The sequence below is a fragment of the Harpia harpyja genome, chromosome W (genome assembly GCF_026419915.1).
Source record: "Harpia harpyja isolate bHarHar1 chromosome W, bHarHar1 primary haplotype, whole genome shotgun sequence".
Taxonomy (NCBI): domain Eukaryota; kingdom Metazoa; phylum Chordata; class Aves; order Accipitriformes; family Accipitridae; genus Harpia; species Harpia harpyja.
In genome coordinates this window covers 35547471-35560590 of record NC_068968.1, presented here as the reverse complement: position 1 = coordinate 35560590, position 13120 = coordinate 35547471, and the positions used below count along the sequence as shown (strand labels likewise).

The 13120-nt window shown below is 41.2% G+C and overlaps 1 protein-coding gene across 3 annotated transcripts in view; it reads right to left on the bottom strand.

Annotated features, from left to right (window-relative positions):
• LOC128136234 (probable global transcription activator SNF2L2) overlaps positions 1–13120 on the bottom strand; it is a 249047-nt gene that overhangs the window by 182264 nt on the left and 53663 nt on the right. For all 3 annotated transcript variants that reach the window (XM_052775473.1, XM_052775474.1, XM_052775476.1), the window contains exons 8-12: positions 11991–12117; positions 10309–10482; positions 9894–10067; positions 5095–5265; positions 3682–3735 (exon numbers count right to left, since the gene is read on the bottom strand). In XM_052775473.1, the coding sequence (XP_052631433.1) occupies positions 3682–3735; positions 5095–5265; positions 9894–10067; positions 10309–10482; positions 11991–12117 (700 nt within the window). The remainder of the gene's footprint in view (positions 1–3681; positions 3736–5094; positions 5266–9893; positions 10068–10308; positions 10483–11990; positions 12118–13120) is intronic.

Sequence of the window (13120 nt, the reverse complement as noted above, 5' to 3'; positions counted from 1 at the left end):
ACATAGAGCTAGGAAGAGCTGGTAGCTCTTGATGCTGCTCTGGGTAGGATTTCCAAGGTAATGCCTCTCTAGAACCTCTCTTTTCTTCCCAGGAGGAGAAGCCATATACCACTCTCATGACTCAGACCAGGATTAACAGCCATCTTTTATTCTCTGACTGTACTGCCCCAAACAGAGCTTTTAAGAGGTCCTTTTTGTTAACACATGTAAATCTAACAAGACTCCATAAGAATCAATATAAGTTTTTTATATAAATATGGGGTCTGCACATAGCGAGAGAGAAAGAAGTAGAAGAAAAGAAGAAAGGAAAGAAAGCAAGCAGTTCCAAACCTGAAACCAGACACCTTGACTCCACACTCCACAAAACTTAAGGACAGGTATAGTTCTCCTCACTTTACTCATGAGAAAGTGAAGCTCTGTCTCTCACACACACACTCTCTCATAGTCTTTCTTTCTCTTTTCCTGATGCTCACAGACTTCTGTCTTCAGTCAGTCATCCTTTTTGTAAATTGCTTTAAATTGTAATTGGATAATCTTCCAGATTCTGGGGGGGGCCTTTTGTCAGAGGAATTCCTGGAGATATAGCCTCTATTTTATGAAATTCAGAGTTGCTAAATTAACAAAAGACAAACTGAAGATATGATTCTTTGTTCATAGTAGAAACTATTTTAAAGGAACAAAATAGAGTACTGAAGGAGTTAGTGGATGTTACAGCAGGACCCCTCTCGATCATCTACCAAAGGTCTTGGGAGTCTGGGGAGGTCCCCACTGACTGGAAGCCAGCCAATGTTATTCCAATTTACAAGAAGGGTGTGAGGGAAAACCCAGGAAACTACAGACCTGTTTGTCTAACCTCAGTACCTGGAAAAATTATGGAGAAGATCATACTGGGTGCTATTAAAAGGCATTTAAAGGACAATGCAATCATCAGGCATAGTCAACATGGGTTCACAAAAGGAAAGTCCTGTTTAGCTAATTCAATATACTTCTATGATAAGGTCACCCGCCTAATGGATGAAGGGAAGGTGGTGGATGTAGTTTTTCTGGATTTTAGTAAGGCTTTTGATGCTGTCCCTCACAGCATCCTTCTGGACAAGTTGTCCAACTGTGAGATGACCAGGTACACGGTGCGCTGGGTGAAGAACTGGCTGAATGGCAGGGCTCAAAGGGTTGTAGTGAATGGGGCTACATCTGGCTGGCAACCAGCCACCAGGGGTGTTCCTCAGGGTTCAAGGCCAGTTGTGTTCAATATATTTGACACTGTCTCTCCTTGAGAAGCTGGTGTCTCACGGCTTAGACAGGTGTACTCTTTGCTAGGTAAAAAACTGGCTGGATGGCCGAGCCCAGAGAATTGTGGTGAATGGGGTGAAATCCAGTTGGCGGTAGGTCACAAGTGGTGTTCCCCAGGGCTCAGTATTGGGGCCAGTTCTCTTTAATATCTTTATCAATGAGCTGGACGAGGGGATTGAGTGCATCCTCAGCAAGTTTGCAGATGACACCAAGTTGGGAGGCAGGGTTGATCTGCTGGAGGGTAGGAAGGCTCTACAGAGGGATCTGGACAGGCTGGATCGATGGGCCGAGACCAATTGTATGACTTTCAACAAGGCTAAGTGCTGGGTCCTGCACTTGGGTCACAACAACCCCATGCAGCACTACAGGCTTGGGGAAGAGAGGCTGGAAAGCTGCCTGGCAGAAAAAGACCTGGGGGTGCTGGTTGACAGCCAGCTGAATATGAGCCAGCAGTGTGCCCAGGTGGCCAAGAAGGCCAACAGCATCCTGGCCTGCATCAGAAATAGTGTGGCCAGCAGGAGCAGGGAAGTGATTGTTCCCCTGTACTCGGCACTGGTGAGGCCGCACCTCGAGTACTGTGTTCACTTTTGGGCCCCTCACTACAGGAAAGACATTAAGTTGCTGGAGTGTGTCCAGAGAAGGGCAACAAAGCTGGTGAGGGGCCTGGAGCACAAGTCTTGTGAGGAGTGGCTGAGGGAACTGGGGCTGTTTAGTTTGGAGAAAAGGAGGCTGAGGGGAGACCTTCTTGCTCTCTACAACTACCTGAAAGGGGGTTGTAGTGAGGTGGGTGCTGGTCTCTTCTCCCAAGTAACTAGTGATAGGATGAGAGGAAATGGCCTCAAGTTGCGCCAGGGGAGGTTTCGATTGGATATTAGGAAAAATTTCTTTACTGAGAGGGTTGTCAGGCATTGGAACAGGCTGCCCAGGGAAGTGGTGGTGTCACCATCCCTGGAGGTATTCAAAAAACGCATAGACAAGGCACTTCAGGACATGGTTTAGTGGGCATGGTGGTGTTGGGTTGACGGTTGGACTTGCTGATCTTAAAGGACTTTTCCAACCTAAACAATTCTATGATTCTATGATTTATTAATGATCCGGATGCAGGAGTTGAATGCACCCCTAGCAAGTTTGCTGATGATACCAAACTGGGAAGTGCTGTTGACTCTCTTGAGGGACGAGAGGCCTTGCAGAGGGATCTGGATAGATTGGAGCATTGGGCAATCATCAATGACATGAAATTTAATAAGTCCAAATGCTGGATTCTGCACCTGGGACAGCGTAATGCTGGACACAAGTATAGACTGGGAGAGGAGTGGCTGGAGAGCAGCCCTGCAGAAAGGGATCTGGGGGTGCTGTTTGACAGTAGGCTCAATAGGAGTCAGCAATGTGCTCTGGCAGCCAAGACAGCAAACCTCATCCTGGGGTGCATTCAACACAGTATAACCAGCCAATCAAAAGAGGTGATTATCCCTCTATATTTAGTGTTGGTGCAGCCTCACCTTGAGTATTGTGTGCAGTTCTGGGCCCCACAATTTAAGAAGGATGTTAAGGTACTTGAATGCGTCCAGAGGAGGGCAACAAAGCTGGTGAAAGGGCTGGAAGGCATGTCCTGTGAGGAGCGGCTAAGGACTCTAGGTTTGTCTAGCTTGGAGAGAAGGAGACTGAGGGGCGACCTCATTGCTCTCTACAGCTTCCTGAGGAGGGGAAGTGGAAAGGGAGGTGCTGATCTCCCTGGTATCCAGTGACTGGATGCGTGGGAATGGTTCAAAGCTGCGCAAGGGGAGGTTCAGACTGGACATTAGGAAGCATTTCTTTACTGAGAGGGTGGTCAAACACTGGAAGAGGCTTCCTAGAGAGGTGGTTGATGCCCCATGTCTGTCAGTATTTAAGCAGCATTTGGACAATGCCCTTAATAAGATGCTTTAACTTTTGGTCAGCCCTGAAGTGGTCAGGCAGTTGGACTAGATGATCGTTGTAGGTCCCTTGCAACTGGAACTATTCTATTCTATTCCATAAGATATGTATGCTTGTACATTCATGTTATTGTATTTTCTTTTCTTTCAGATAAGACTGAATTGATTAATATTGTGATCTCTGTGTGTGTCTTATGAGGACCTTAGCATGCACACTTGCTACCCTCGACCTTAGAGATTCTAGATGTGTAGGCACCTTTTGAACTAATTTCTGCAAATCAGTTTCATTTTTGCACTCTCTCTGAGTGTATATGTGGCTCTTAGTCACATGCAAAAGCCCTACAGAGTACTAACTGAACAAAGAGGTCAAATGTCTGGCATACACTTTAATCTTTTACCACTACTATAAGTTATAACAAGCTCTGGGAAAATTAAAACAACTAACACCACAAACTAAAAAGGCTTGTGAAATTCATACCTCTCCATCAGGACCAAGACCAGATCCCATTCCTTCTGCATTTTCTTCTGCCTTCTACAACAGAGGCAAAACTATTATAGTCAAGCTATGAGCATAAAAACCATTTTATATGATGAACGCATTCTAGAGCACGAACAGTTTTTCATTTTGCATATTCATAGCCTGGGCTGAATGCAAATAAAGATATTGATGGATGTAGGGGGGATACATATACAGGTACTACTGCACTCACAGCACTTAGCAGTATTAATGGGAAATCTACAACCCTCTTAGTTGCCTTGGTAAATCTGTGCCTGGTACATGGCTAGCCTACTGGATTTCTGGTCCAGGAGAAGCTACATCTTTACTTTGGAGGCACAGGCCATTTTCTCTGTTAAAAATATATTCTTAATAAAATGTACAGCTGTCTTGGAGATGGATAGAGGGGAATAAGTAATATTTTTATGTCAGTCATTTCAAAATTGTCCATTTATTATATATTGTCATTTATTACCACACGTAGAGCATTGCTTTTAACATTTTTTTAACATTTTAAATGGTATATATTTTTGGTGTCCAAAATAGACAAAGTTAAATTGTCAGGAATATTAGCTACAGCAGTCTGTTTATATACAAGCACATGAAACTTCTGAGACTTTTTCTTACAGATGATAGTAAGATCATTCACACCATGAAAACTAGAGATGGAAATGGGCTATTAAGGCCATCTTACCCATCCTCTGGGACAGGAAAGGAATTTAGGGGGTCACAAAAATGACAAATTATTACTTAATTATCACTTTTTTCTTTTTTTTCATAAATTTGCTCAGTTACCAACTAGTCTCTCTGACAGGGATAGAAATATTTAATAACATACAAAGTGGATTTTCAAAAGGCTTAAATTAAATGGTTACAATGTAGACAATGAAAAATACTACTTGTAGAATACCCATTTATACAAAATACACCTATTAAAGTTCTCTTTCTCTGGCTATTTCTAATGGCCCTACAAACCAAATATAGAACTGAGTTTAGAATCTAGAGGTCTAAATAAGCAGTTCTATATGTTACAATTGAATATACTAACCTTTTCTGATATACTCTAGTTTGGACTCTCATAACTTATTCCTAATTTACATGGTGGGCCTATTTTTGCCTATAGGAAGTTTATCAGTAATTCAAATGTTTACAGCCCACAGGTTTCTAATCCCATCTTCTTCTTTCCATCTTTGGAATAATGGTAGCATGGCAAAAATACAGCATTTCCTACAACAGACTTCAGAGAAATATGAATTCATTCAATGTTAAGAATTTGGCAATGCAGATTTCAGATACTCCGATCTCTGTAAGACAACTGGAGATCACTGCATTTACCAATGTTAAAATGGTATTTGAGAGGGAAGTGGGATAAAAATGTTAGTTTTAGCTACTTGCCTTCTTTCTTCTCCTCCTCTTTTTCTTCTCTTTGGCTGCTTGTGCCTGTTTGTGCTCCCATACCAGATTGGTCAGATTAGCCACATACTCATCTGTCTGCTGCAATAAGTAGGCTAGGCGTCTATCTTTCTTTTGGTCAATCAACTTGCGGTAGCCTTCTTCATCTTCAGCCTAGCAATACAGGACAAACATTATCCATGAGAGAAATGTTCCTAAGAAGAACCTACAATTGCAGTCTTAATGATGATGTGTTACCTTAAATATCTCCTGCTCTTGGGGGGGAGCATTCTACAACAGGACTGAGAACAGAAAAAAATTATACAACAGCACATCAGACAAGTTACAATGCTGGGAAACTGAGGGAATTGATAAGACACCTACAGAGAAGATTTTTCAAAAGCACGAAGTACAGTTATCCCCTACTCTCATAGAAAGATAATGGGACCCAGATGCCTAACTCTTATTTGGTCCTTTACCCAGTATAAGTAATAATCTTTATCTGTCAGGTGTTACCAAGAAATTTTCCTTAGGGCAGATTATGCATCATCTATCTACTCTGGTGTTGTTTCATCTTCCTGTGCAGAATCTGATGCTGGCCACTGTTAGAAACAGGATATCAGACCAGATCAGCCACATCTCTGAGTCAGTTCAGCAACTCCCATATCCTTACAGCACTGCATAAGTATGTTGTTAGGGCATAGCAGGAAATATTACTTATGTTTGCCAGAAAGATATAATGACATCTTTATGCATATCAGGAAATATAAGACAAGCATCACAGAGCCCACTGCAGATCTTGGCCAAGATAACTCAGTGAATAAATTAATAATCGAAGAAGTATACAGGGCCTTATAAAACCAAACAAAAATAAGAAATATTTTGAAGACCATTACTTTCAATAAAAATAGCACAGTTGTGAAATATGAACAAACTCCTACCTTTCTGGAGACATACCAGAACTGCAGTAACCTGGCAAGAACTTGCAAGGTAAAATCCATTTTCAGCATTCAAGACAACAGAACTACAGTGCTCAAAAAGTAAGCTTCTATGACTATTACAATTAAATATAGTATCATTATAACCTAGCCAAGGTATTTCCTCTATACATACTATCTTTTTCTTGGTGAGATCTTTTGAACCATATCATGAATGTTCTTGCATGCGATATATAAATGTTCAGGAACTTCCCTGGGACACAATCACCATTGCTAATCCTAGTTATCTAAGGACAATCTGTGTAAGGAATTTAACACTATTATTTAAGATGCTTTGGTTAAAAAGTATGCTATCATACTTTTAAACATAGCCTATTTTCCTAGGCTAGCCCAAGTGTCTGAGAGGACATGAAGTATTTAGAAATTTCTAGTATATAGAAGATTAACTTCTGGCTACACTGAATTAAAGATCTGTAAAAACTGTAAGAACATATCACAGTTGGACTAAATTTAAACAGGGGAAATAACTCCACTAACATAACATGCATAATTAGTGTCATTTTGTTTTGCTTTTCCATGAAAATTTAATTAAGCTTTTAGCAGGGAACAGGGTAAGTGCTTCTGACTGCAAAACCCAGTTGAAGATGCCTACTGAGTGCTGTGTCTTCGATAGCAGATCTGAGTCACAGGCTTTGGGTAGGAGGTTTTAGGAGGAAGCACTGGATATTAGTGTTTTGTGACATTTCTGGACATACAAATCCATCTTGTATTTATTAGCTGTGGACTTCTTTACCATATATCATATATATTTCAGCGTGACATAAGCTCATTCACCTCAGAATCTAAAAAATATTTTTAAAACAATGAGACTTCTGTAAAGTCATCATATTTTTATCTGATAATTAACATTGTAACAGCTTGAACAGATAAACCGTTGGCAATTGTCTCTATTGATAGTATAAAGAAGCTCTATAATGTAGATTGGTATGTAACCTTGAGCAAAGCCATAGGGCCTAAACATTTGTTCTCTTCTGCAAGCCCTTCAGTTACATTTCATATGCACTTTTAATCCTCATTGGTGATTTAAAATCAAACTGTTCATTCCTTCTGCTTGGTGGGCATTGATTTTGGACAAGGATTAAAGTTTTATTTCACATCACCTTAAATATTTGGGGTTTTATTAGCACTGTTTTTCAATGAAAACGTGCCAATTCCCATTAACTTCTATGTTGTTGTTACACTGTGTCATTCAATTGCTGACTGAGAATCTATATTTTCCCAGTCACCTACTGTCTTGTAGGTTTCAACAATACAAAAAAAAGTATTAGAGTTACCCAGTGTCTGGTAGAAGTTTTTCAGAAGAAAATCAATCTAACACTGGTTGCTAACACACTTGTACATAAAAACTAATCTGTCTACATTTTAAGTTCTAAGACAGAGATATTTTAACTCCTGAAATGTAAGTAGTCCACTGATCAATTCCACAGCATTCTGAAGAGACATGGTTATATACAAAACCATTATATCCTGTTTTTATAAAAAAAGTGCAACTGGTATTGTTCAGGAGCAAAGAAGGGAGAGAATAAGAAATAACAGCAGCAAGAGGAACTATAGCTGACTGCCATTAGTTCCCAGGAAAAAACTGCATATATTTACTGCTATTGGATATGTAAGTGTGAAAATACAAAGTTTCTGAGTAATACCATAAAAAGTTAATCATAAGTAGTCTTCAAAACTATAACAGATAGAAAGAATACATAGTACTTGTATAGTAAATAACTTGAATATCTCTGCAATATTGTAAAAATGTTGACATGACAAAGAGATTAAGTGATGTTATACAAAAGTGGCTGTGATATGCATGAATGACAAGTTTTTAAGCCTGTAGAAAAGTGTGGTGGACACCAGGTGCCCACCAAAGCTGCTCTATCACTTCCCCTCCTCAACTGGACAGGGGAGAGAAAATATAACAAAAGGCTCGTGGGTCGAGATAAGGATGGGGAGAGATCACTCAACCAATTACCGTCACAGGCAAAACAGACTTGACTTAGGGAAAATTAACTTAATTTATTGCCAATCAAACCAGAGTAGAGTAATGAGAAATAAAACCAAATCTTAAAACACCTTCCCCCCACACCTCCCTTCTTCCCAGGCACAGCTTCACTCCTGGATTCTCTACCTACCCCCCCTCCAGTGGTGCAGGGGGATGGGGAACGGGGGTTACGATCAGTTCATCACACACTGTCTCTGCTGCTCCATCGTCTTAAGGGGCAGGACTCCTCACACTCTTCCCCTGCTCCAGCATGGGGTCCCTCCCACAGGAGACAGTCCTTCACAAACTTCTCCAACGTGGGTCCTTCCCATGGGCTGCAGTTCTTCACGAACTGCTACAGCATGGGTCCCTTCCACGGCGTGCAGTCCTTCAGGAGCACACTGCTCCAGCATGGGTCCCCCACGGGGTCACAAGTCCTGCCAGAAAACCTGCTCCGTGGGCTCCTCTCTCCACAGATCCGCAGGTCCTGCCAGGAGCCTGCTCCAGCGCGGGCTTCCCACGGGGTCACAGCCTCCTTCAGGCATCCACCTGCTCCGGCGTGGGGTCCTCCACGGGCTGCAGGTGGATATCTGCTCCACCATGGACCTCCATGGGCTGCAGGGGGACAGCCTGCCTCACCATGGTCTTCACCACGGGCTGCAGGGGAATCTCTGCTCTGGTGCCTGGAACACCTCCTCCCCCTCCTTCTTCACTGACCTTGGTGTCTGCAGGGTTGTTTCTCTTACATGTTCTCACTCCTCTCTCCAGTTGCAGTTTCTGTGCCGCAGCAACTTTTTTTCCCTTTGTCCTGGTTTCAGCTGGGATAGAGTTAATTGTCTTCCTAGTAGCTGGTACAGTGCTATGTTTTGAGTTCAGTATGCGAAGAATGTTGATAACACTGATGTTTTCAGTTGTTGCTCAGTAGTGTTTAGACTAAAGTCAAGGATTTTTCAGCTTCTCATGCCCAGCCAGCGAGAAAGCTGGAGGGGCACAAGAAGTTGGCACAGGACACAGCCAGGGCACCTGACCCAAAGTGGCGAACGGGGTATTCTATACCATGTGACGTCACATCTAGTGTATAAACTGGGGGGAGTGGGGGTGGGGGGGATCGCCACTCGGGGACTAGCTGGGTTTCAATCGGTGGGTGGTGAGCAATTGCACTGTGCATCATTTGTACATTCCAATCCTTTTATTATTGCTGTTGTCATTTTATTAGTGTTATCATTATCATTATTAGTTTCTTCTTTTCTGTTCTATTAAACCGTTCTTATCTCAACCCACGAGTTTTACTTCTTTTCCCGATTTTCTCCCCCTTCCCACTGGGTGGGGGGGGAGTGAGTGAGCAGCTGCGTGGTGCTTAGTTGCTGGCTGGGGTTAAACCACGACACCCTTCTTAAATATGTTATCACAGAGGCGCTACCACTGTCACTGTTTGGCTCGGCCTTGGCCAGCAGCGGGTCCGTCTTGGAGCCGGCTGGCATTGGCTCCGTTGGACATAGGGGAAACTTCTAGCAGCTTCTCACAGAAGCCACCCCTGTACACCCCCCCACTACTAAAACCTTGCCACACAAACCCAATAGAAAAAGAGAATTATATATTATCAGAAATCTAAAGAAAAAAGTAGCTATAGCTCAAAGTGAACACTATCAAATTCACTACCATCATTAGAAATCCAAGGGACTCTTCTGCATTAGTTTTAGGTTTATACTTTTTAAACTTCTTGAATTAAAGAGATTTTATTCTGAAAAGAGCATACATAAGCACCTGAGGGTGTACATCAGACTGTATGTAATTTTAGCCAAACTTGTCAGACCCCTTCCCCCATTCCTTACCATTAGTCTTCTCATTCTTTCTTTCTCAATTCTCTCAGTTTCCTTTTTCTGCTCACGTTCAGTGTTGGCATGCCAAGTTGCCACAGCTTTAGAAATTTTCTGTATTTTCCCAGACACTGACCGGTGGTATTCTTTAAAATCTTTAGCATGCTGCAATATGCTGTTCAGATATTCCTAGAGAAAGAAAACAATTTAATTCAGAGATTTGACAGCACAAGGTTTGAGATCAGGAATACAAGAGTTGTAATTTTAGAGTTTTATTCTTGTTTATTGCATAAATTTATTTTCTTGTGCCTCAGTCTCCAGAGGTGAATAAAATATAAAATGACAATGACTGGCAGATCATAACAAGATGCAACAATCAACTGAATGGCATTTCCATGTCTGGGAGAACAGTTAACAGGAGTTAAAATACCAGGTGTTTCTGTCTACGTTTCCTCTCTTGTTCTATCTTCTGCTGTTTCTCAAGCTTTTCTGTCATACGGGCCTCCCTCAGAGTCTGGCGCTTGCTTCTCTTGTAGGCTTTGCAGTTTAGTGATGTCTCTAGTGTTGTGTCACGACGCATGCAGGCTACTACCTCTTGTCTTAGCTACCAGTGAGAAAAAAGAAACAGTTAAAAAACCCCCCATTTTTCACACACACAAGAACAACTTTAATTAGTAATACAGTAAAGTAAATTTTTAGTGGTGCAGGACACCCCCCAGCTTCCTCTCCCCTTTCCATTACAGTTCTGCAACTCTTCAGTTGTAGCAGAAAGGTCTGTCTCCCTAAATAAATCTTCAGTTTCTGTAGGACAGAAAGCGTTTCAGCTGGGATAGAGTTAACTGTCTTCCTAGTAGCTGGTATAGTGCTATGTTTTTGAGCTAAGTATGAGAAGAATGTTGATAACACTGATATTTTCAGTTGTTGCTAAGTAATGTTTAGTCTAAAGTCAAGGATTTTTCAGCTTCTCATGCCCAGCCAGCGAGAAAGCTGGAGGGGCACAAGAAGTTGGCACAGAACACAGCCAGGGCAGCTGACCCAAAGTGGCCAACGGGGTATTCCATACCATGTGACGCCACATCTAGTATATAAACTGGGGGGGAGTGGGGGTGGGGGGGATCGCCACTCGGGGACTAACTGGGTGTCGATCGGCAGGTGGTGAGCAATTGCACTGCGCATCATTTGTACATTCCAATCCTTTTATTATTACTATTGTCATTTTATTAGTGTTATCATTATCATTATTAGTTTCTTCTTTTCTGTTCTAGTAAACCGTTCTTATCTCAACCCATGAGTTTTACTTTTTTTTTTTTAACCGATTCTCTCCCCCATCCCACTGGGTGGGGGGAAGTGAGTGAGTGGCTGCGTGGTGCTTAGTTGCTGGCTGGGGTTAAACCATGACAGTCAGTAGGAAGGAAGATGTAGATAACATGGTAGAAATATTGCCAAAGACTTCTTCCAGGAACTGTTTTTGCTTGGTCTGACACATCACATCTCTGCTGCTTCTAGGCCAACCAGGCAAGCCAATGACAAGGGGCCCAGAATGGTCTGGCACTGTGACTCCCTTTCTGAAATTCAGATGCTGTTACACATATTCAAGATCTAACTAACTTGTATCTTAGATGTGCTTTTGTTAGGCTTAATTTTCACAGTCTGTGTGTCACAGTGGGAATGATGAACACAGATTACAGAGAAATGTTAAAAACAACACTAAGAGCATTTAACTCTCACCAATAAAAGACCCATGACAAGTATAAAGAGTGTAATGAAAATTACATCTATTATGATTTGTGTTGAAAATGCACTTGCAGCCTGTCCTTCTCTTGTGTCTCTGTGCCACTGCCATTATTTTCATGAAAAACTACCACAATTCTAGGATTACAACTTATACTGGAGGATGGAGCAGGAGGGAGAGAGAACACATGTACATATTCAGTAATAAAACAAAATAAATACCAAGTTAAACATTTCTGAGAATTTTTTCTTATCAGTAAAGTGTGCTCTTGTACAAAATCTCCTGTTTAAGGTCAGTGCTGCTGTAAAATCTGACACATGCCACAACATCACATTTGACTGTGAGCACTACAAGAACTTCCCTGCAGCAAAAGGCATTACCTGGCGCTGGAAATTCAGTAACCTAAGTGCCTTCAACTCCACTGTAGCTTTGTTTCGCAGATCAGGAGGCAAAGAGCCAGGCAAGTTCTCCAGTTCTTGGATTCTGTGAGCTATTCGAGCCTGAAGCCTAAATAAATATAGGATTGGAAAAGATACTGGGAAAAATCTGTCAGTAGTTATCAACAGTATATAGTAAAATTTGGCAATTTACTTCAGATACTTGGTTGGCTTTTACTACCTGTTTCTGAACAGGTGTTTGTATAGATGGAGAAGAATAAGGTTTAATTTTCCATTTACAGAATAAATTGCCAAATAATGAAAACCCTCCTCTGCCCCTCTTCCCCTCCTTTAATTCAGACAGAAAGTATATGTGTGCATAGCAACTTGGAAATTTTGATTTACTCATGCTTCCTAGCATTCTGTCTGCAGGTCTGTTTGGTGGGTACTATTTTATACCTTTAACACATAGCGTTGTCAGAATAGTTACCATATGCAAATGGAATTTTCTTACATGACATATTAATAATATTAATATTCATAATTCTACTTTCTTGTTTTATTGTGACAACTTAAAGTTGTCACAATTTCAATAAAATGATAGCACTTACATAGCTATTGGACTACAAACTGGATTCTATTTCACTCTTTCTTCATGGAATTCTTAATTCATTTACGAATACAAAAGAGACCGACAATAATACACAAGCCAGAAGAAACTTACTTGGTTCTATTTTTCACATTCAAAATCAAGATCACAGAGCTAACATTTATATAATCTTTATGAGCTTTTTTATTTACAAGTAAATAATTATTTGCAAACTCTGAATTTGGCCAAGGTAGAAAAATGACAGACCACAACATTTTAAGTGGTCCAAAGGTTGCATTTAAGTTCAAATGAATCAGAAATAAGAGCTCTTCCTCACACTCCCTCTATTTCCTACATACTTTTTAAAAAACACATACACACCCCCAATTAAAATCCCCCAAAGCACAAGAATGAAAACATATCTAATCTCTACATCACATCTCAATTTTTCACTCTCCTAATGTATAAAACATCAGATCACATGAGGAAGAGGTGTCTGGTGCATATTTACATGTTATCCTGTGATGAGGATTTCAGCACTAGC